General features: G+C 39.3%; 2 protein-coding genes across 2 annotated transcripts in view; one reads left to right on the top strand and one right to left on the bottom strand.

The window, feature by feature from the left end:
* The window catches only part of UGT8 (UDP glycosyltransferase 8), a 47,950-nt gene extending 42,217 nt beyond the window's left edge, over positions 1-5,733 (top strand). The window contains exons 4-5 of the mRNA XM_019522022.1: positions 345-564; positions 3,467-5,733. Coding sequence (XP_019377567.1) covers positions 345-564; positions 3,467-3,830 — 584 coding nt within the window. The 3' untranslated portion in view covers positions 3,831-5,733. The remainder of the gene's footprint in view (positions 1-344; positions 565-3,466) is intronic.
* Positions 5,734-11,545: 5,812 nt separating this feature from the next.
* Positions 11,546-20,605, bottom strand: part of LOC109301100 — an 81,477-nt gene continuing 72,417 nt past the window's right edge. The window contains exons 9-11 of the mRNA XM_019522023.1: positions 19,180-19,293; positions 13,108-13,284; positions 11,546-11,924 (exon numbers count right to left, since the gene is read on the bottom strand). Of these exons, the coding sequence (XP_019377568.1) occupies positions 11,920-11,924; positions 13,108-13,284; positions 19,180-19,293 (296 nt within the window). The 3' untranslated portion in view covers positions 11,546-11,919. The remainder of the gene's footprint in view (positions 11,925-13,107; positions 13,285-19,179; positions 19,294-20,605) is intronic.

A 20,605-nucleotide genomic window follows, 5' to 3' on the forward strand; every position in this document is an offset into this window, starting at 1 on the left:
TGTAAAATGATATTTTTGCATTGTTGATATACCTTATCTTGTATATTAGATTATGAGATAATAGAGAACATGTATTACAAAATACTTGTGACCTTGATTTAAGAAGATGGTTAAGTATATGTTTACCTAGTTTGAGCAACTAAATATACCTTCTTTAATCAAAGCAATGGAAAGTTGACACTTGTCAGGATATATTTAGTAAAATATTTCCTGTTGGTTTTCACATTAGATTAGCTGAAGCTGAATGAAGTAATTGGCCTTTTACATTTCTAGCTTCAACGACTATAATATACTCATGTATGTAAAGCATTTTCTTTCCTTTACCTCACTGTTCTCCTATTTAGGTCATGCTAACATTAAAGCCTTCCTTAGTCATGGTGGTTTGAACAGTATTTTTGAAACCATGTACCACGGAGTGCCTGTGGTAGGAATTCCCCTTTTTGGAGACCATTATGATACTATGACCCGGGTGCAGGCCAAAGGCATGGGAATATTATTAAACTGGAAGACAATTACTGAGGGTGAATTGTATGAAGCTCTTGTGAAAGTCATTAATGATCCCAGGTATGGAATTGTTTTTCTCTATTTTGTAACTGTGTGTTAAATGTTTACAAAAATATATTTGTGCATTAAAATATTTATGCAAATCAAGATTTGTATGCACAATTGAGTACAAATAATACAGTCTTTTGGTGCGTCCCCACAAGTGGGAATGTGTGTTTCCCCAGGGACAAGTAGCAATGGTACACTGTGCCCCAGGTGGGGTAAGGGAGGCTGAGGCCAGCAACTGTGCTGGCCCCAGCAGCCTTACTTGGGGTCCTCTGGGAGCTGCAGCTGCAGCACTCCTGTAGCAGGGAGCCTGGCTAGCTGCCAGAGTATGGCTTCAGCTGGCCAAGCTCTGGTTTTGGGTGGCACGCATTGCCGCCATGTGCACCGCCCCACTTTTTTTAGGTGTGGGGTTTTTTGATCCCAGCATCTCCTGGGGTCAAACCTCCCCATCAGCTGGAATATTCACATTTTAAAGTTTATTAGTCCCATGCTATAAATAAAAAAAATAGATATGAAGAAGGACTCTGCCCATCTTGTCTTTAAATCCAGTAGCTTGGTTTTATGGGTTTTATTTTGGTTTTTGTTCCCCCGCCCATCCTAACAGGTAATTTATCTTGGCTGGGCTAGGTGTGTTATGGAGGTTTGTCTGTATCACAACAAAAGATTATGAATCTGTGGGCTCAAGTGTGCATCAGAATTCAGCAAAAGTTTTGATTTATGAATTGGATTTCATGATAGCATGGCTGGACCTCATGTTGTGGTCATTTTTTCATATGCAGATATTAATCACTTCCTTCTGCCCATCTTGGTCTAGTATCTGGAGTTCTTGTTTACCTGGTAGTTACAGGATAAGGCTAATTAGTTGAATTTTCCTCTAAATCTGGCAATAACACTCTGGATAAGGTATCTACTCTGGGGCATGCAATGACAGAAAGAGCTTTCAGCATTGGCAGGTTGGAGACTGAATAGTCTGACAGGTAATGCACTATTTAGTATGAACATGAAGGGCAAAATACCTAGGATCCAATGATACGATTACCTGACCTAGATATAGGTAAAATATCAGGGTGACATGAATGTGATATAGTAGCCAAAGCCTGCTCTGTTTTCTTGTGCATGGAGGGAATGTGTTGTTCCTATTGAGTTTTATAGACCAACATTGTAAGATTCATTGGCTGAATCAGACCTAGTCTCTCTCTGCTGCATTGTCTGAAGATTTACCAATAATGGGGATGAGGTAAAGGGGCCTGATGGCTCCCTAGTCACGGAAGAATGTAGAAATGTTGTTCTTATAGATTTTAGAAACTTTATATGTGACAGATAGTGAGACTTGAACTCAAAGCATGTGGCTTCTGTCATGATCTTGTAGTAAAGGAAGTTACACCAGTGTGTGGGCTTGGAGAAAGGACCTTGGAGAAGTTACAATTTCTGATAATAAATTACTGTCAGCTGTCAGTGAACAAAAGCAGCTTGCCTGTGTAGCCTTTGACTGTGTGATTAATATCATCTGCCTCACAACAGCACTGCCATGGGTAATAATTCGTGTTCTTAGGGAGCATTCTTGGGTTTACACCATAGCTAATATAAGGAAAATCAGAGTAGAGAAGTACTAAATGCCTCCTGTTCAACAGTGTTCAATAATATTAAAGTGTTAGAGAAGGAGTGGTTGTATTTTAGATCATAGTCCAAAATCAGCCTTGTCATTTGTAGTACATAATCTCTCTAAATTAAGTAGCTGAATGTTGCAGCTGGTTGTCTAGGGCATTATACTATAGGAGTTTTTAGAGCACACCGGAGTAGGGTTTACTGAATTGATGGGACAAGGTTTGTGGGGAATCTTTGACTTCTTGCCTCAGATTGTGGATCATAAAATTCCCCAGCTATTTTTCCCTTTAATTAAAATCTTGTTACTATCAACTAATTTATTTGGTCATAGTTTTGTTCTATCCTAAAAGAATAAAAGTCCTATTAGTAATATCCTTGTTCTGCAACAGAAAGCAGAAAGAAGTCTCCTATGATCAGGTGACTGGGATGTTCTTTTCCTTAAAAACTAAAAGTTGGCATCCATGTCCCAAATGGAAAGATTTGTTATTATATTATATAAAAAGCTGTTCTGTTCAAACTACATTAGAGATAGTGAAATATCACTTTACAAGAGTATGTCTCTACAGGAGTATAAATGAACAGTGTATTGCACCTGAATACAGGAAACCCTTGTTATTCGTGGGTTTGGCATTTGGGGTTTCAAATATTCCTGAATGCTGAACCCACATTTTAAATACACCTTATATACTTCCAGCGGGAGCTCTGTGCTTGCTACCAGCAGGCTCCTTCTGCCAGTGCCGGGCTCCCACCATTGCCACTGGAGCCGTGTCCTTCCCCCCCGCTCTGAGGGCACTGCATTCATGAATGCAGTGCCCTTTCACGGATTTCGCTGTAAGAATGTATCCCCTACGAATGGTGAGGGTCTCCTGTATGTGTATCCTAGATAAGAAAAGGTTTATTTTTATGTGTTGACTTACAGAGGGAGGGATAAACATCTCCAGTGTGACGCACTTAATAGTCAGTATGAAATTTAGCCCATGCTGCAGGCCAGCACAAGACCTGTGTATCATTTTAAAACCCTCTTCATAGAGGTAAACATAGCTATATCAGTGCATGCACATGCATTTTTAATATCCATTTTTTTCATGCTTTTTACTGTTACCTTGAAGAGGATTTACCATGATGTATGAGGGCTCCTGAAACAGCTGCAACTGCTATTCTTTGTCATTCTCAGTTATATGACTTACACAAAAATGTCCCATGCTGTTCAGATATGTTCAAACAGCTATGGGGACATTTAAGACTGAAAGCTAGGTAATGTTCTAGCTTGATTTTTTGAATTTGTCACTTGATTTGTCTCTTTCCCACACAGCTACAAACAACGGGCCAAGAAGCTGTCTGAAATTCACAGAGACCAACCTGGGCATCCTGTTAATCGGACAGTTTACTGGATTAACTACATTCTCCGCCACAACGGAGCACAGCATCTGCGTGCGGCTGTTTATAGCCTGTCTTCGTATCAGTATTTCTTACTGGATATCACCTTTGTTGTATTATTTGGTGCTGCCTTATTTTATTACATTTTGGCCAGGATTGCAAAGTTTATTCGCAAAAAGAGCAAACATCTTTGGTCACGTGATGAACATAGCACCATTAATGGACATTACCAAAATGGGATCCTAAATGGCAAATATAGAAGAAATGGCCACATTAAACATGAAAAAAAGGTGAAATGAGCCAACCGTCTATGTACAGTAATAACGAATCAGATCCATAATTGAATTTTATCGCTGTAACTTAGTCTAACAACTACTTAAAATAAAACCTCAATAAACAGTTCTAACACTCCCCTACAACATGTAATCTTATGTGATGGAATTCTACAGAACTAAGAAAAGTCTTAAAACAAAAAAAAAGCACAACCTAAAATAGAAAATGTATTATATTCTTAATACTGATGCAGAGAGGTTATTTTGGCACTGATGTTTTTAGAAGCCTTAATTCTCCAAAGTAATTCAATGACCATATTTATGATTTCTCAGTTTTTATATCTGAATGTGTGTGTCCCAGATAAGGAAAAGTTTCTTTTTTACGCGCAAAGTTTTCCTTTTTTGTAATATATCCATCTGTTAGCTTAACGTATTTTAGAGCTAGCTCTGTGTTATATTGGTTGAAAGTTTGGCATGTTTATAAGAATGATGTTTAAATAAAGTAATTTTTACCAGTGGTTGACACACAGCAATTAACAAGTTGCAGATTGAGAAAGCAGCCATAGAAAAGAACACTCTCAAAAATGAGCACTGAAGAAAAATGGTAAAAATTGCATTTTTTTTCTCTACTAGACCTCTCTTCTCTGACTGAGCTTTAGAGAAAAGGATGAGAGAGCATACAACAAGTTGTCATTTCGTATTTATTTACATTTTTTTGTGTTGCCTAAATTATTTATGCTCTCCATAAAAAAATGCAATTTAAGCTTTTGTGCTTTTCCCCCCATGAATAATATGCCTATGTGGGTAAAATTATAATTAAGAAATATATAATTAATTCATAAAACATAAAAATATTGGCCTTGAGCTCAGTCTAGAAGGTTTTACTTCAGCCTTGGAGTAATTCAGAATCAAACCATTATTTGGGGTTTGTTGAAAAAAAAAGTTGAATGTCTTTCCTATGAATTATTATTATGCTATTATTAAGTTTTTTCTAAATCACAATGTTATCGATGTTCTCTTTCAATAGTTAAAACTGGAAAAAATATTACCTTATACTGGTCTGGGCCACACAATCCATGTTACATAGTTGCCAACATATAATTCTCTGAAAGTGGGATGGAAGCTATTCTCTGGGTTGGTAACCAATCTATACTTAGAGGTTTGATATCATGCATGACATTAAACCTAGCAAACTGAGCATAAAGTTCACAGAGATTGCCTCTTCCTTTCCCCGCTATGGTCCCTCCCCACAACAATCTCTTTCAATCATTGTAGCTGACATGGGACTTCTATCGTTTTCAAATTGAGGGTGGCGATGCAGAGCAATGGGCATAAAATCATAACTGCCCTGCTGAACCAAAGTTGGCAACTATGAGCTTATTTCCATGTCATTCTGTTTACTTGGAATTTGCACTACACATGTTGTGAGTGTATGCTTTATTTATTTGTAGTTTGAAATCCCATGTCTGGAAGAGAAAAGAAAAATACCCATTTATCTAGTGTTGTTCACTAACATGGGAGAAGTTGTGATAATTACAGAAGGCTGAGATCATCTTCATACACAGTGATGTAATACTTCATTATCATTCCATCGGGAGCCTCTATCCTATAGCAATAAATAACATTACAAATATGTTTCTAATGTACAGTACAGATATTTGTACTGCTTTCTGAATACTTGAAGAATATGGTATTATAAATAAGCCCGTTAGTTATATTTTTTTACAATCCTATCAGTATGTGGCAACTAAAGGAACATATAGAGGCAATGAGTGGTGGAATGTTAACAGGACTTAGAGTGTATGAATGGGTTGGTTTTAATGTTTTTTGGCATTGAAGAAGGTACAAAAGCACTGACCGGATGATTAAGCATAATTTAATCTCCACTGTGATAAAACTTAAGCAATAAACATGGATTTAATAGAGAAAATCTGTTGTTGCAAGTACATTTTTATTCAATGTGTGATATTTTTGTTTATGCACTTTAACCAACACAAAATATGTGGGTGTATATATACATATGTTTAACTATGCATATGTTGTACCATACAGTATATGCTCTTTTTCTCTCTCACATAGTTTGCTTTGAAACCAAATATTGTTATATTTTGTGGTCCTTTTATTCTTTTTAGTGAAAGCATTGTTGACAAAGATTATAGCAGTGACTTCCACTCAATCCCTTGCCAGATTAAAAAGTGTGGGAGCTTAAGATTTTCTAACAGTTAATACTTAACTCTCCAATAAAATACAGTTCACAATAAGCTGTTTTTTGTGAAGCAATGTCTGTAAGTATAGGTAAACTGATACATTGGTCTGATACCAGATCAGCACCGATATAAACAAAATTGTCTGTACTGGAAATCGACTTGATATGGCCGATAATTTGGCCAATAAATGGCTAGTGCATGCACGCAGCCGCAGCACAGTATGTAGGTTGTGAGGAGCACAGCCTGGCAGCTTGGAGAACTGCGTCCAGCTGGTAGGTCTGGTGTGGTGGAAGGGGAAGGGGGAGGGAAGGGGCATGGGGACACAGATCAAGGCCCCTGTGGTGAAGGAGGGAGCGGGGCTCAGGCACTGCCCAGTTGGGGTGGGGCAGGGTGCAGGATGGAGCAGTGGCTCATCCAGGGGGTGCGGGAGGGGCGGCTCCTGCCACTGCGCACACCCCAGAAGGACATGGGGGGCATGTGCCCTTGGATCTGTGAAGGGCAGTGTGGCTGCCACTGTGGGTTGGGACCAGAGCTGTGCCAGGCTCTTCCCAGCAGGGGCTAGGTTGGGGTGTGCTCAGAGCAGGTGGCACTGGGAAAGTGGGTTGAGGGGGGCTATGGTGAAAATTGAGGTAGCTGCAGCTCCCCTAATCCCCCCTCCCAGTGTTGCCATTGCCCACCGCCGAGAAGAGCCCGGCACCACTCTGGCCCCAGACCACAGCTGCAGCCTGCCCCACGGAGATCCAGGTGGCACATGCCCCCTCTCCCCCATGCCTTCTTGGGGTGCATGCAGTAGCAAGAGCCACCCCTGTGCCCTCCCCACATAAGCTGCAGCTCCTTCCCATGCCCTGCCTCTCCCCAGCTAGGCAGCACCTGCCCTAGCCCAGTCCCTCCCTTACCACAGGGACCTCAATCTTCCCCACGCCCCCTCCCTTCCCCCTTCCCTTCCACTACAACAGACTTACAAGCTGCATGCAGCTCTTCAAGCTGCCCAGCTGCATATGGGAAATCAGATATTGTATTGGAAATCAGATATGGTATTGGCTGATATGCCTTCTTAAAAATCTGCTATCGGTATCAGCCCCAAAAATCTATATCTGTGCACCCCTATCTGTAAGTGGTTATATCTGGGCATCTCTAGAGAATACTAACAAACATACAGAATATTAGATCAAATATGTGATTTCTAAATAGCAAAGCTTTTATGTATGAGCCTATTCTAATTTAGTATATTGTGGAAATATACATATATTATGCATTTTTATACCAAACTGCTTTTAGAAAGGTTGCTTTTTAGCTTGTCTTTGGCATTCAATAGGACACTTAAATTATAGAATTAGTAAAATACAGATATTGCTGGGATGCTGATGGTTTTAAGTACAGAAGGCTTGAATTTTCTACTTGCTTGAACATTGAGTAGTCATGTATAGCCATAGAAGTAGTTAAATACATTTCACACTCACTTTCCATTAGACTGAGGAAAATTTTTATTTGGTAACCTGTTATGTTTTCTTGTGCAGGTATAAATAACTAAGAACAGAATTATTTTTTCCTTTACATGCATAAATGGCAGTTATAGAGTTACATAACTGCTAGTTTTGGCACTAACACATTGTGTGGAAGTATGTGCACTAGGCTGTGCTGTGGCTTGGAAGGTGTATGGTTTTATGTGACCATGTCCTAGGCAAGTAGAAATCACAAAATTATACCCAACAAAAACCACAATGTTAAGTGCTGGAGGAGGAGGGCTCTCCCATGTTTTAGCCCAAGACCACAAAGCCAAAGGTTAAGCATTATCTAGTCCCCTCTGCAGTCCTCTTCTTGAAGCTGAACCAATGCATAATAATATTCAGTGGATGCTATGGGTGGAGAGCAGTTTTGCCCCATGGGGTGCAAGGATCCTGATTAGAATCCAGGGTCCTCTTTACCTCCAAAGCAGCATTCAACTCACTGAGGTCTGCTTTTGTTCCCTTGCCCCTGGCTCTACATATCTCCTTGTCTTGGCAGTTCAAGGATCCAGCTTCAGAAGGAATACTGGATAATGCCTAACCTGCTGTTTGCTGGTTATAGCACAGTGCTCAGAAGGTGGTGAAATGTAGGTTCAAATCCTTTCTGCCAGAACTCTTTATACATGTTAATTATACTGTCAATTGCTAAAAAAAAAAAGTCTTTTCAGAACCATAGACTCCTCAGGGGAGTGATATAACCACTAGGCTGGGCTTCAAACTCAGGCCTCCCTCTTCCTGAGTGCTCTAACCACTAGGGTATTAGATCTAGTGGACAATACTAGCTATATTTTGTAATGAACTATGTGCACGCTCTCAGGATCAAGTACTTCCTAGGAATGGTCTATGGCCACTTAAGGAATTGGGCAATTAGATGGATTTTAGAAGCCACTGAACATGAGACCATACACAATAGCCAAGTCTAGGTGTCTCAGTATTTTTTCAGCTAAAATCTACATGCCTAAGGAGCTTTGTGGTTTTGGAACAGGATTGACCTGGATTGCTCTTTCTGGATTAGGCACAATGATACTATGATGATTTGGATGTGGTCCAAGGTGCCCCCAACTGCCATATACTTCAGGATTGAGCTGAGTAGACTTGGCACCTTCGATGTCAAGAAGAGGCATTTGAAAAAAGTCATTCCAAATTTTAGTGTTGTTCCCCACTTAAGCAATAATCTCCTTTTTAAGCACAGACAGTACCTATCCTGATCATCTTGTATTTGTGTATTTGATGTAATCCTATATTCCCATAGGTTTGCATTTGAGTTTTCATCAAGTCAGTTGCCAGCTTCATATGGGCTTTAAGAGGGATTTCAGATGTTCCCACATTTGGCCACATTCTAAATATCTATATAAAGAAGAACCTACCTTTTACTCGATAGCTGGTTGGAAGTACAAATGCAGGTCAAATATTCCATGAGTATGTTTTGTAATGATTTGCAATTATTTAGGCCTTTCAGTGCCTTTGAAAATCTTAGCTTTACAGGAATGTATATACATCAAGTAGATCCTAGACTGAATCATCTGCTTAACCTGTGACTGTTTGGAAACTATCCCTTAGATTTTAGGAAAAAACCGATATTAAATCTGTATTACATTTAGGGAAAAGACAACTTTGCACTTCTACTTGTTTTAAAATTTTACAAAAGTAAAAAAAAAACCCTCAGGCACATAATATGTCTGAATTGTACATTAGCCTGGTTTTGATATTTGGACATACAATTTATATTAATTAATTAATTAATTGGGAGCTGGCAACCCAAGAACCATTATCTTTTTTTCTCTTTTGATTGACCATTATGGCAGGTATTACTATTATAATTGCTATTATCAGCAGTAATGTTTAAAGCAAATAGACTTCATTTAAATTTGTTTGAAACAAATAGACTACATTAAAAAGGGTTCCTGAGTACATGTATGCAAATTTTCTAGATAAGTATTCTTTATTTGAATGGTTGTTTTCTGTATAGTATCATGATCCAAATTTCAGACCCTCTATGGGGGGAGGGGGGAGTATGGGCTTGGGAGACATGCTCATCTCCCCTGGGTGTGAAGCAGGAGAGTGGGAATGAGTGAGCAGGTGGGGAAGGAGGGGGTGTAAAGAGGTTTTGTGTGAATGAAGGGTTGGAAAGTACAGTTGGGATGTGGCATAGGGTTTGTTTTCCTGGGCATTATGCAAGGAAATGGGAGGGAGTGAATGGGGTGGGGTGCTTTAAAGTTTTAGGGGTACCAACTGGGGAGTCTGATGTCTTTTTTTTATCTGGTGGTTTGTTCATCTGCTTGTAAGCCACTCCAAGCCTTTTGTGGGTAGGGCAGGGCATAAATCACCATCATGATTTCCTGTCAGTTGCTGAGTGTGTTATTTCCCATGTACCCAGTATCTTGACCCAGAAAGCTTTTTGTCCCCCTATTTTAGAAAACATTGATTGCAGCAGTATTCCCTGAACCTATAATGGAGATAACACTCGTGATAGCCTCAGAAGAGCAATGAACCTGCCAAGTCCATCTACTGTATAGGGAATGTACTATCCTTCTCAATTCAAGCATAACGTTTATGGCAATTGAGAGCACTGAACTTTCTAGAGCAGTGGTTCTCCAACTAGGTGTCATGGGATTGACAAGTTAAGAGCTTCATAGTACATCTATTAGCAAAGCTGGTCTTGTAAGAAAGCTTGGAAAGAATGAGAACCACTGTTCTTGGATGTGTTCAGTTACTTGCAGGTTTGGACACCTCTGCCACAATCTTGAAACTTCATTTGAATGCAAGGATTTCTATGCCTGTAATCCCATTGGTTTGTAATGTTTTATATTAGGGATTACATTGTGCTGTGACCTGCCATTGATTTCTATGAGATTGCTAAGGATGTAAATCAGGCCTGATTTGCAACAAGTATTCAGTAGTGCAGATAATAAGTAGTCCTCCAGCTATTTTCTATGTTGTCAAGTCCAACTCTAAGATTTCTGTGTGTATGTGTAGGCATAAATGAGTCCTGAATTTGTTTTTGTTTTTTTTACAGACATCTAAATCTGTAAGGAACAAAATATTACTTGATTCTGTTATGACACTGAGACATGTCAGAAGGCCAGTCTTTGGACTTGCTTCATTCTAGTAATTTGCATGGGTCCAAGGAACAGCTTTCATAAATTTAAAAAAAGTGCTTCCAGAAAGCCTTGGGGAAAAATGTCAGTAATATTCTGAGCACCTGATTTTATGGTTCTTCAGTGACTCTGCTAGTTATATACAGGAGGAAATATACTTAACGTGGTAGCTAGTCTTCTGCCTTGGATGGCAGTTGGTTGCCCAACCCATGTTTCATTTAAGGAATACTACACATTTCCATATAACATGGCTTATTTTTTAGAATTGTATGAATCTAAGTGTAACACAATACTATTAAAATACTATTATATTCATACAGTTCTAAAAAGTAGGCTGTGTTATGTGGAAAGGGCATTGCATCCCATGCCTATATAAAATATAATTATGTAGGAATCATATTATAAAACACTGAAGTGGGCCAAGTTAAACTTCCCATTAGAGATCTTTTGGGAGCAACATGAATTGGGGTTCAACAGCATTTTAAGAGTAGGTATTGCCTTGAGCAGAAAATTGAACTAAATGACTCTTTAAGGAGACTTCTAGCCCTATTTCTTTGTGATTCTACAACCTTATAATTTGATAATGACAGAATTTTAACCAGGATCTCACAAAAATCTGAGAATCCCCTCTAAAACATCCCTGGGTACAGAGGAACATAAAGTTGTCATTTGAAATGTACCAGCATGTGAAGCCACAGATGACATCTGAAATACAAATATTCTATAGAGCATTTTTTGCTACAAATCTATCCTTTGGATGCCAATGAGAAGATTTAACTTTTTGTTATGTCATGTATGTACTACTACATGATGTAATAGGGCAGAGAATAAGTAATCAGCATTAACTGTATGCCAGAGCTTTAAAAAAACTGCAACAGTAATTACATACTATAATGAGAAAGTGGAATTAAAGAAAAAACCCCACATTGCAAAACAGTTTTAATAGTAAGTCAAAGGTTTCTAAATCAAATTTAACCACTAATATTTTTGTCCTTCCAATTTCTCTTATGTACAGCAAAACAAAATTCATTTATTCATATTAATATTTGATTAAAATGTTAATAATTATAAGGACAGTTAAACATTTGCAGTTTCTCTCCACTGGCTATTCTATAGTAACTGACTACTGTGGTAAATAGGGAATACATATTTAAGGATGATCCTTTTATCTTTACACCATTAATATATCCCATTTGAAGAAACATGAACAAATAGAACTGCATGTGATTTTCTTTCCTATATAAAACTTTTAAAAAAAATTCAGAACATTGCTTGCATCTCTCCACCTTGCATTTAGTTTTCTCAGTTATTCTGTAATGAAAAGAGATTCACTGTTAGATGGATCCACATCTTAGTACCTTTAGAAAAAAGAAGCTTAAATGATAAGTTTTCTTAAAGTGAGCAGGGCTAAATGTAGCTGCTGAGAATGTTTTTAATCTTCACAGACATTCGCCTCGTGACTAAGGTGATTACGTAGAACAATTAGGTAATACAAAGAAACTACTAACATTTGGCGAAGATTAAACTTCTTATAATATGTGTTTTGGGTGCCCATTATGAAGCAATTCCTATTTACAAGTCCTGTTCAATGTGAATTTGAGAAATTTGGCTTGGAGGATAATAATAAACAGATGTATGAACTGTGCCATAGGCAACACCAAAGAGAGATTTGCATGACTAAAACATGTTGGTATGTTGTAAGAAATAAGAACAAAAATTGGCAAGCTACATATGCATCTATCAGGCATAATGAGGCTACTTGGAGCATGATATTTATTTTATTTAATGTCAATTCTCTTATGTTTCAGTTAATAAAACAATTAAATTCTGACAGGGGTCAGCTTTTAAGATGGGGAGGGGAATCAAAAACAAAGAGTAAGTATGCAGTTATCTTTCCTCCTTATGAGTATAATTATTTTTGGATATCTACTCTGTTCTCACCTTCGTGTTTTTGCAGGTACCTAAACAGTTGGGTTTTTTTCCGGGCAATCTAATGCTAATCTAATATTTTCTACAATGCTTGTTTTATTACGGCCATGAAAAACTCAAACAACACATTCATGAACCTGTCTTCATTTCAGTTTCTAAGATCTACTCACTTCCCTCTTGAACTGATGTCCACTACTTAATTTTCAGCCTTGTCTTTGATGATTTGCTTACATGTTCAGTAGTCTACTCAAATTCAGTTCATGGCCTTTTGTTCTCATATTAGATCTTTCTCATTATTTATACAGTCCAGTTCAAAATGCAGCTCAGAGTCACTTGGCAGTCACTTATGCTGCCAGCACTATGAAATATACCACTGCCACACTCCATCTGAGGACATTACAATATTGCCCCCATCTCCCCCCATTCCACAATAGCTATGTTAGTACATTTCCAAGCACAGCCAAACCTTAACTTTGTTTTCCAGAAAGAAGCAGCACCTATGGATAGGCAGGGGAAAGAAATAGTTAAAAATAAATAAATCTAGTACATTTTTTTTAGTCTTTACCTGCCAGTTCAAGGGCTTTTTTTAGTTCAAGGTATGAGTACATGCTATTTTTATCATTGTCAAATTCTTGAAGTTCCTCTCTCTGAGGTGTGTCTTCTCCCAGGACCTTTTCCATCTCACTGAATGTGAGGTATCCATTTGCATTTTTGTCAGCACCATAAAAGAAGACTTGGAGATCTATCCAAATCAAAAAGATTGATCAACGTGTAATGTTTTACATTTTGACTTGGAATAAGCACCAAAATAATTCATTTGAGATTAAAACTGTAGGGGTTTCTAAAGATTCCTAGCTAATCAGGCTTTTCATATATACCTGAAAAAAGATGCCGTTGAAGTAACAGATTGCTATGCTGGTTGGGTTTTAAAGACCGTAAACCGAATACGAGTCAACAGTTTACCCTTACTGCAAAACAATCCAGTAGTGTTCCAGGTTGATTAAAAAAAGTAACACTTGTAAGTGAAAGAAGATGATTCTTCCACTACATTCAGCTCTGATGAGGCATCTTTTGGAGCACTGTCTTCAGCTTAGGGTGCCACGCTTCAAGAAAGACGTGGACAAATTACAGAATCCAGCAGAGACCAACAAAACTGATGTCTAAGAAACATGACTTATGAAACAAAGTTGGAAGAACAAGAGTATTGAGTTTAGGGAACAGAAAACTGAGTGGAATTTGTAATCGTCTACAAATACCTAAAAGATAATTATAAAAAGAATGGTGATGTTCTTTCTAAATTTCTTTGCAACATAGGGGACAGAAGCAGAAGAAGTGATGGCCTTTACTTTAGGCAAGAGAAATGTAGGTTAGGATGAACTTCCTATCTATGAGAGTAGTTAAGCATATGGTGGTTAAACGGGGTACCTAGAGACGTTATAGAATCTCCATCCTTGGACAATTTTAAGACCAGATTAGATAAACCCTTGATTGAGATGGTTTAGACAGGGCTGATCCTGCCTTAAGCAGGAGGTTGGACTAAATGATCTCCTGAGGTCCCTTCCAGCCATATTTTTCTATGGTTCTATGACTCAGCCCATACAGAAAGGGTCACACTGACTTGAACAGAATTCCTCTTGGGGCTTCCAGGAAACACGGTATCTTCTCAGCTACCACTTCAGCTTGTGAGGCATGCACTCCTTCCCACATTTGAATCCCTTGCCTTTTTCATGTTTTATCTTTTCTGTCTTTTGTTTCATTCCCTTGCTAAATAGACTTTCATTTTATGGCCCTGCCCAGGTAGTTTAATTAGATAAAGGGGGAAAAAAGTTGGAATTCTCCTGCAACTTTAAAATGAGCTAAAGTAAAGTAAGTCAATTAGTTGTTTAATCTTCCCAGAGCACCCAGCAGACAATATCTGAGAGCAAAGGACAGAAGATGAGGCCTCATGAACATCAATGGAACAATCAAAAGAAGCATGGCAAAGCTCAAAATAGTATTATTTTTACTAGCCAATTGCCTGTCAGGAATGACAGGGGGAGGGGGTGGGCAGCGATGGAGCTCCGCCACTGCCACCCAGAAGCAGGGGATAGGGGAAGAGAAGCTTGCCACACCATCTCTTCCATCCCCCTTGGCCAGCAGCCCATGCCACCACTGCCTCCAGAGAGTCGGAGAGGGTCAAGGCCAGTGGTACTGGCCTTGCCCCCCCCCCACACTGTCTGCTCTATCTCCGCCGCTGCCACCTTATGTCCAGAACACTCTTGGAGCACTCTGATTGGCTGTTTCAGTAACAAATCAGAGTGCTCCAAGAGCATTACAGACAGGCAGACTAAGCCCTTCATTATATTAGAATTGGATGTCCTTAGTGATGATCTAATTTTCTATGGTCCTAAAATACTTCATTTGAGGGGCTGTTCCCATTGCAGTCAATGTGAGTTTTGCCAAAATAGGATCAAGTCTTCAATCCAAGACTAAGTAGCAGGTCTAAGTGCTGGTTTTTCCACATAGGTCCAGGAGTGACCAAAACTGGAGCTATACAATCCTGCCATGACTGTGACCTAACTATATAAATTGCAATAATGAATGAATCAACATAGTGAAGTATTGGCCCTGCTTCTGCTCTTCCCCTGCCCATCAGAAAGATTAAACACATTTCACGTGACAATGATAAATATTCACAGAAAGTCACTTTGTTATAATGCTGAGCAAAAGAATTATTAGAACATAGAAAACAGATTCATCCCTAAAGCTCCTCTGTCTACTCAGCTTCACTGAAGAGCTTCTGTCTAGAACCCTCCCCACTCATTCTTAAGTGAATGGTACATTAAATGTCCTCTGAACATCTCAAAAGTTATGCCACTTCAAGTGAGGGTTTTCTTGTGTTAATTAATAATTTCAGTCTGCTCCATGGAGATAAAATGAGCAATTTGCAGTAGTCCAAGCATCCCAGGATGTACTGCTCACAGCCTCCCTCCCCCCTGCACAGGTATCCTGGCTCTTAGCCATGCCCTTGGTCACCAGCCCTACAGGCTAGGGACAGACATTACAAATTGTGAGAGAGAGGAGCCACCGGGCTCCAAAGCACATGGCAGAAATCTCCCTTACCCAGGTGTTTCGGGAGGGGAGGAGCAGAGAACTCCCGTGCGGGTATAAAGAAGAACCCAGGACAGGGAAGCAGGAGGAGCGCAGAACCGGAAAGAGGAGGAGGAGGAGGAGGAGCAAGCCAGCACATGCTGCAGGGAACTCTGAAGGCAACATGGAGTGCTGGTAGGAGACTCTTGCAGAGAGTAAAACCGACAGCGGGGACTGAGAGCCAAGCCTACTGACTCTGCAGGGGTGCAGAACTGTTTGTTTACGCGCCAGGAGCTGGCGGAGCCCGGCAGGGAGAGTGGTACTGTAATAACCCTAATAGAGGGGCACTATAGACTTTCATGGTACCGTAATACATGTAAAAGTGGCAAAAGCCAATAAGATAGGGTTATAGATGGACTCAAGGTGCTAAAAGAAGTTGTGGCAGCCTCTACAAGAGGCTCTGAGAGAGAGAGAGAGCCAAGGAGGGACTGACCGCATGAAGGTCAATTTTGGTTTAGATATTGTCTGCAAATAGCAGGAACAGTGACACAGGCCAGGAGAGCCTTCTCTGTTTTCTTGTTTTCTTTTTTTGGTCTTTTGTTGGTTGCTTGCCTGGCACCAAGGACACGTGGCAGGACCAACTGGCTGGTCAGACCCCGGTGGAACGGGCGAGGGTGTAGGGGTGGCGGAGCCCTCAGGAACGCATGACCCTGCAGGACAACGGTGAGACTACTAATTGGACTACACATGCAGGTAATGAACCAACTCCGTTAACATCAAGTCGTGGCCGGAGAAATGTGGGTGTGTAGATCATCAATTAGAAACAATAACATCTTCATCAAGTGGCAGGCGGCATCCTACAGGTCTGCAAGGGACTGCAATACCTGACACACACAAACCAGTTTAAGTGATCAGAAACTGGTTTAAACTGTAACAGAACAGACATTTAGTGCACATAAGCCAGTTGGAATATGGCTGAAACTAGTTTGAGATAAAGCTGGTTGAATGTAGTATCAGATTTAACTGATTTGGCTCAAACCAGTTTATGTAATGTCTGTCCCAGACCCCTTGCTGGTTTAAATTAAATCAGACTCCCACAGCATCCTGGCATTCTTTGTGGGCTGGGCAGGGCTCTCTGCTCTGCAGCAGGGCTGGCCCCTCCTCTCTGCTTCCTGGCTGCAGCTAGAGACTGCAGTCTGCTCCCTTCCCTACCCCTCACCAGTCCCTGCTAAACAGGAATCCCCCCTCCCTTCTGCCTTGCTGAGGAGGTGTCTGTGTATTAGCTGCAGACCACAAGCTGGCTATGGTCTGTGCTGAATCAACAGGTAGAATCAACAAGCAGAATCAACAGGTAGCTGGTAATGTCCCTCTGTTGTTTTCCTAATGGGGCGATAAAGACTAAGTTGGGGGTCATAAACACTGTTATCAATTCCCTTCTGGGCTAATCAGGGCATCCTGCCCACACCCTACTTCAGCTCCTGTGGAAGGAAGGGAGGACTGCTTTAGCATCCCCCGGCTTCTAGCCCAAGCCACTGCAGGCATTTCTGGGATGTCTATGCAGTTACAAAGTGATTTAGCCTAGCCAGGTTGGACTAATGTGCAGAGATTGAATCAATTCAGGCTCATGTTTCTGAATGTCTGTCTCTAGCCACAGTGACAAGTCAGAGCTGTGCAGCCAAGAAATGGTATTCACTCTCAATGTGCGACTGCTCACACCACATTCTAACTTTAACTTCTAACTTTAACAATTCCATAGATTTAGTATGGTCAAAGTGTAACATGTAACTTCAACCTATTACTTTATAAGGGAGTGAAGGTGGGAGATCTGTTGTACAAATAGCAGTGGTGAGAAGAAATGGACCATAGTTCCAGCTGAAGCCAAGGGCTGCTTGGAACAGCTGAAGAGCTGCCTCAGGCAACTATTCCTTATTTCTTAAATTGTGTTGCATTTGAATGATTGTCTAGCAGTTAACAAATAACCATAATACCACTCTTGAGCTGCATGTCACTGGTTAGGATGCAGATGGAATGAGGAAAACTGTTATTCAGCTAGCTCTAGCCTGAAGCTTCAGACTGGTTGATGCTGATTGATATAGCCCTTAAGTGAACATGATGAAAATAATCCTTTCTACTTTCCATTGTCCTTGTGACACAAATAAATTAGTTCACAATAAAATCAAGTCATTTCAGACTCATATACAGCACCATAGAATTATAAGTTCCATTTATATATATATATGCATACCCTTTCCAGATACTCAGTACATTCTTTGTATAAATAGGATCTTTGTAAATGTCCAAAAATAAGATCTATTGATAGATAGATAGATAGATAGATAGATAGATAGATAGATAGATAGATAGATAGATAGATAGATAGATAATCTCATTTTTGGACATTTACAAAGACCCTATTTATACAAAGAATGTATTGAGTATCTGGAAAGGGGCCAAGTCTGAGCTCCTAGTCAGCAAGTACACTTATTATCCATTTCTCTGACCCTGAGACAGAAAAAGAATTTTCTAATCAGCATGTACAAACTAGAAAGTCACTTCTAAAGGTTACAAGATACTGCTGTTTCCCAAAGCATCTGTAGAGGCAGCTTCTCCCTTTCCTGGAGCAGGTTTTTTTTGCTGAACGATATTTAGACCAGAGTATATCATTTGGCTTATGGACATAAAACAACCAGTCCTTTAGGAGTCAGAAATTGTCCTGTGTCCCTCTCCACATGCAGTTTTGTGCTAACCACATTGGTAGGATGATTACTTACTATATTAATTTCCTAGGGAAAGGTATAAAACAGGTAAAATATACAAGCGACACAACATTATTTAGCTAATTTAAGACCAGAGGTGATTATGAAGCACAACAGAGGGTGTGTCTGCATGTGACGCTGTGATTGTACCTCATATTAGAGGTACTAAACTTAATGCGCAGTAGCAAACGTGCATTAATGAACTTGTGGATGTGCCCAGAAAGTACTAAAATAAACTAGGAATTTACACACCAAGAGAGTAGATGATATTCAAGTACAAAGTAATGACTGAAGGGTTCCAGATTAACTATGTCTAGTCAAGAAAACAGTAGTAGAAGCAGTAGTAACAGTACTAGTAATAAACTAGGGAGTCAATGTGAACAGCTTAGTGGAAATAACTGCTAAATTCCCAAAAATAATCAAAGAAGAAAACAAAATCAAGGGTCAGAACTTATATTGCTTTCTCTGTTGATATCTGGCCACTCATAAATGATTCACCACAAATACAATATGTCCAGAAAAGAACAAATAAAAGATTTAGAGCCATGGGAATAATTTTGTCTGATGAAAACTAATAACAAGATTAGAATTTGATTTTGACCTTACTTTTACCAGTGTAAAGGAGAAGTTACATCCACATAAATCTGATGTTGTATTAAGATGTTCTCTTTTGAAGAGTTCTGCAGTCCCTCTGTCCAGGAGTGAATTTTATCCCTAGTGAATATTGTTTAAAACTGAACCTATACAAATTTTACAGCATTTGTTCATTCTGCTCAATTGCAGATAATATGTTCCAACACCAACAATCTCACCTGTAAGTTTCTTTATAAATGGGATGTTTATTTTGGGTTTCTCCATTGTCTCTGGCCCCATTGTTTCTGTCTTATGGTCTAGAAGGACTTGGGCTGTTGGATCCTTCAGTAGTGCTATAGGGAACATTATAGTAGATCCTTTCATTACATGAGAAACCATGTGAAGATTACATTACTTATACTACCAAAGACAGAAAGACAAATATTGCATAATTTATTTTAAATAAACATTCTTAGGTTGTATGATGCCTGCTTCCAGTCTACAATGGCACCATCTTCTCTTTGTTTTCTGCAGTGATTCACCCATTGTGTGGGCAAAATGAGCTTTTAAACAGAGTAGAGGCAAATTCTCAGATAATGCAAATCAGTGGGCATGTCTACACATGCATTTATGCTGTCTTAAATTTACTGCGCAGTAAATTACTGCACAGTAAGCAGGAATAGGCCAATGTCTTATCCGTGCAGGTGTTAAAGCTCATTAACACTGTGTGGACTGACTTGGGACTAAAGTTAGTGCCAAGTCAGTCCACACAAAAGGCGTTACTGTGCAGTAAGGTGTCTACATATGTATTACTGTGCAGTAACTTATAGGGCCTAAATTTGATACCTGCAGGATGCATGTATCAAATTTATGTTCTAGTCAACATAAGTCACCATATTTATTGCACAGTACAGGCATGTACTGCACAGTAATTTTGGATACTGCATACTAAATGTGCATGTACAGATGTGCCCTGTGCCATTCAGATTAAGCCATCTGAGGAGCTGCCTTTAATTAATAATAATGACATACAAATTGATGTGAAAAGATTGGCAGTTTAGATGTGACTGGCATACTGATTAAAATGTTAAACATGGTTCCTATTCAATGACATGTGAGCATCAGTGTCACTTTCTTGCTCAGTATGTTCAAGTGTATTTGAAATAGGATGCATTGTAAGATATCTTCCTGTAAAACCAGCTACAATGCTAAAATGAGACAAGGTATTTTTTATTCTGAGCATTCATTTACATTGAAACAAAATTAAAAGTCTTCCTGCAAAAAATATATTAGGCATTTTTCAAAAAATCTTTTCCTGGTTCATTGTTAACTCAATAAAATATTCTGTATTTTTCCTACTCAGAAAATGCTTAATTAGCCACCAAGTAGCTTCTGCAAGTCAGGCATCAACAGTGGACTGAAGAACAAATCAACAGAGACCTCTACCTGGACTGTATCTCTAGCTGTCATAAGTCTTCACATTAGTTCAAAGTTCATCTTGGTTGTTCCATAGGACATTGAAAAAAAATCTCAGTATGTTGATAAATAGAAAGTATGTGATACTAATGATTAGTTAAAAAAAGTTGCAGATGCCAAATGCCAAAATGAAGGCGATAAAGATGATTACTGAGGCTGATATACAAGAGACTACAGAAGGAAGATTAC

This window comes from Gavialis gangeticus, unplaced genomic scaffold, assembly GCF_001723915.1.
Source record: "Gavialis gangeticus isolate Ggan-Ray unplaced genomic scaffold, GavGan_comp1, whole genome shotgun sequence".
Lineage (NCBI taxonomy): Eukaryota > Metazoa > Chordata > Crocodylia > Gavialidae > Gavialis > Gavialis gangeticus.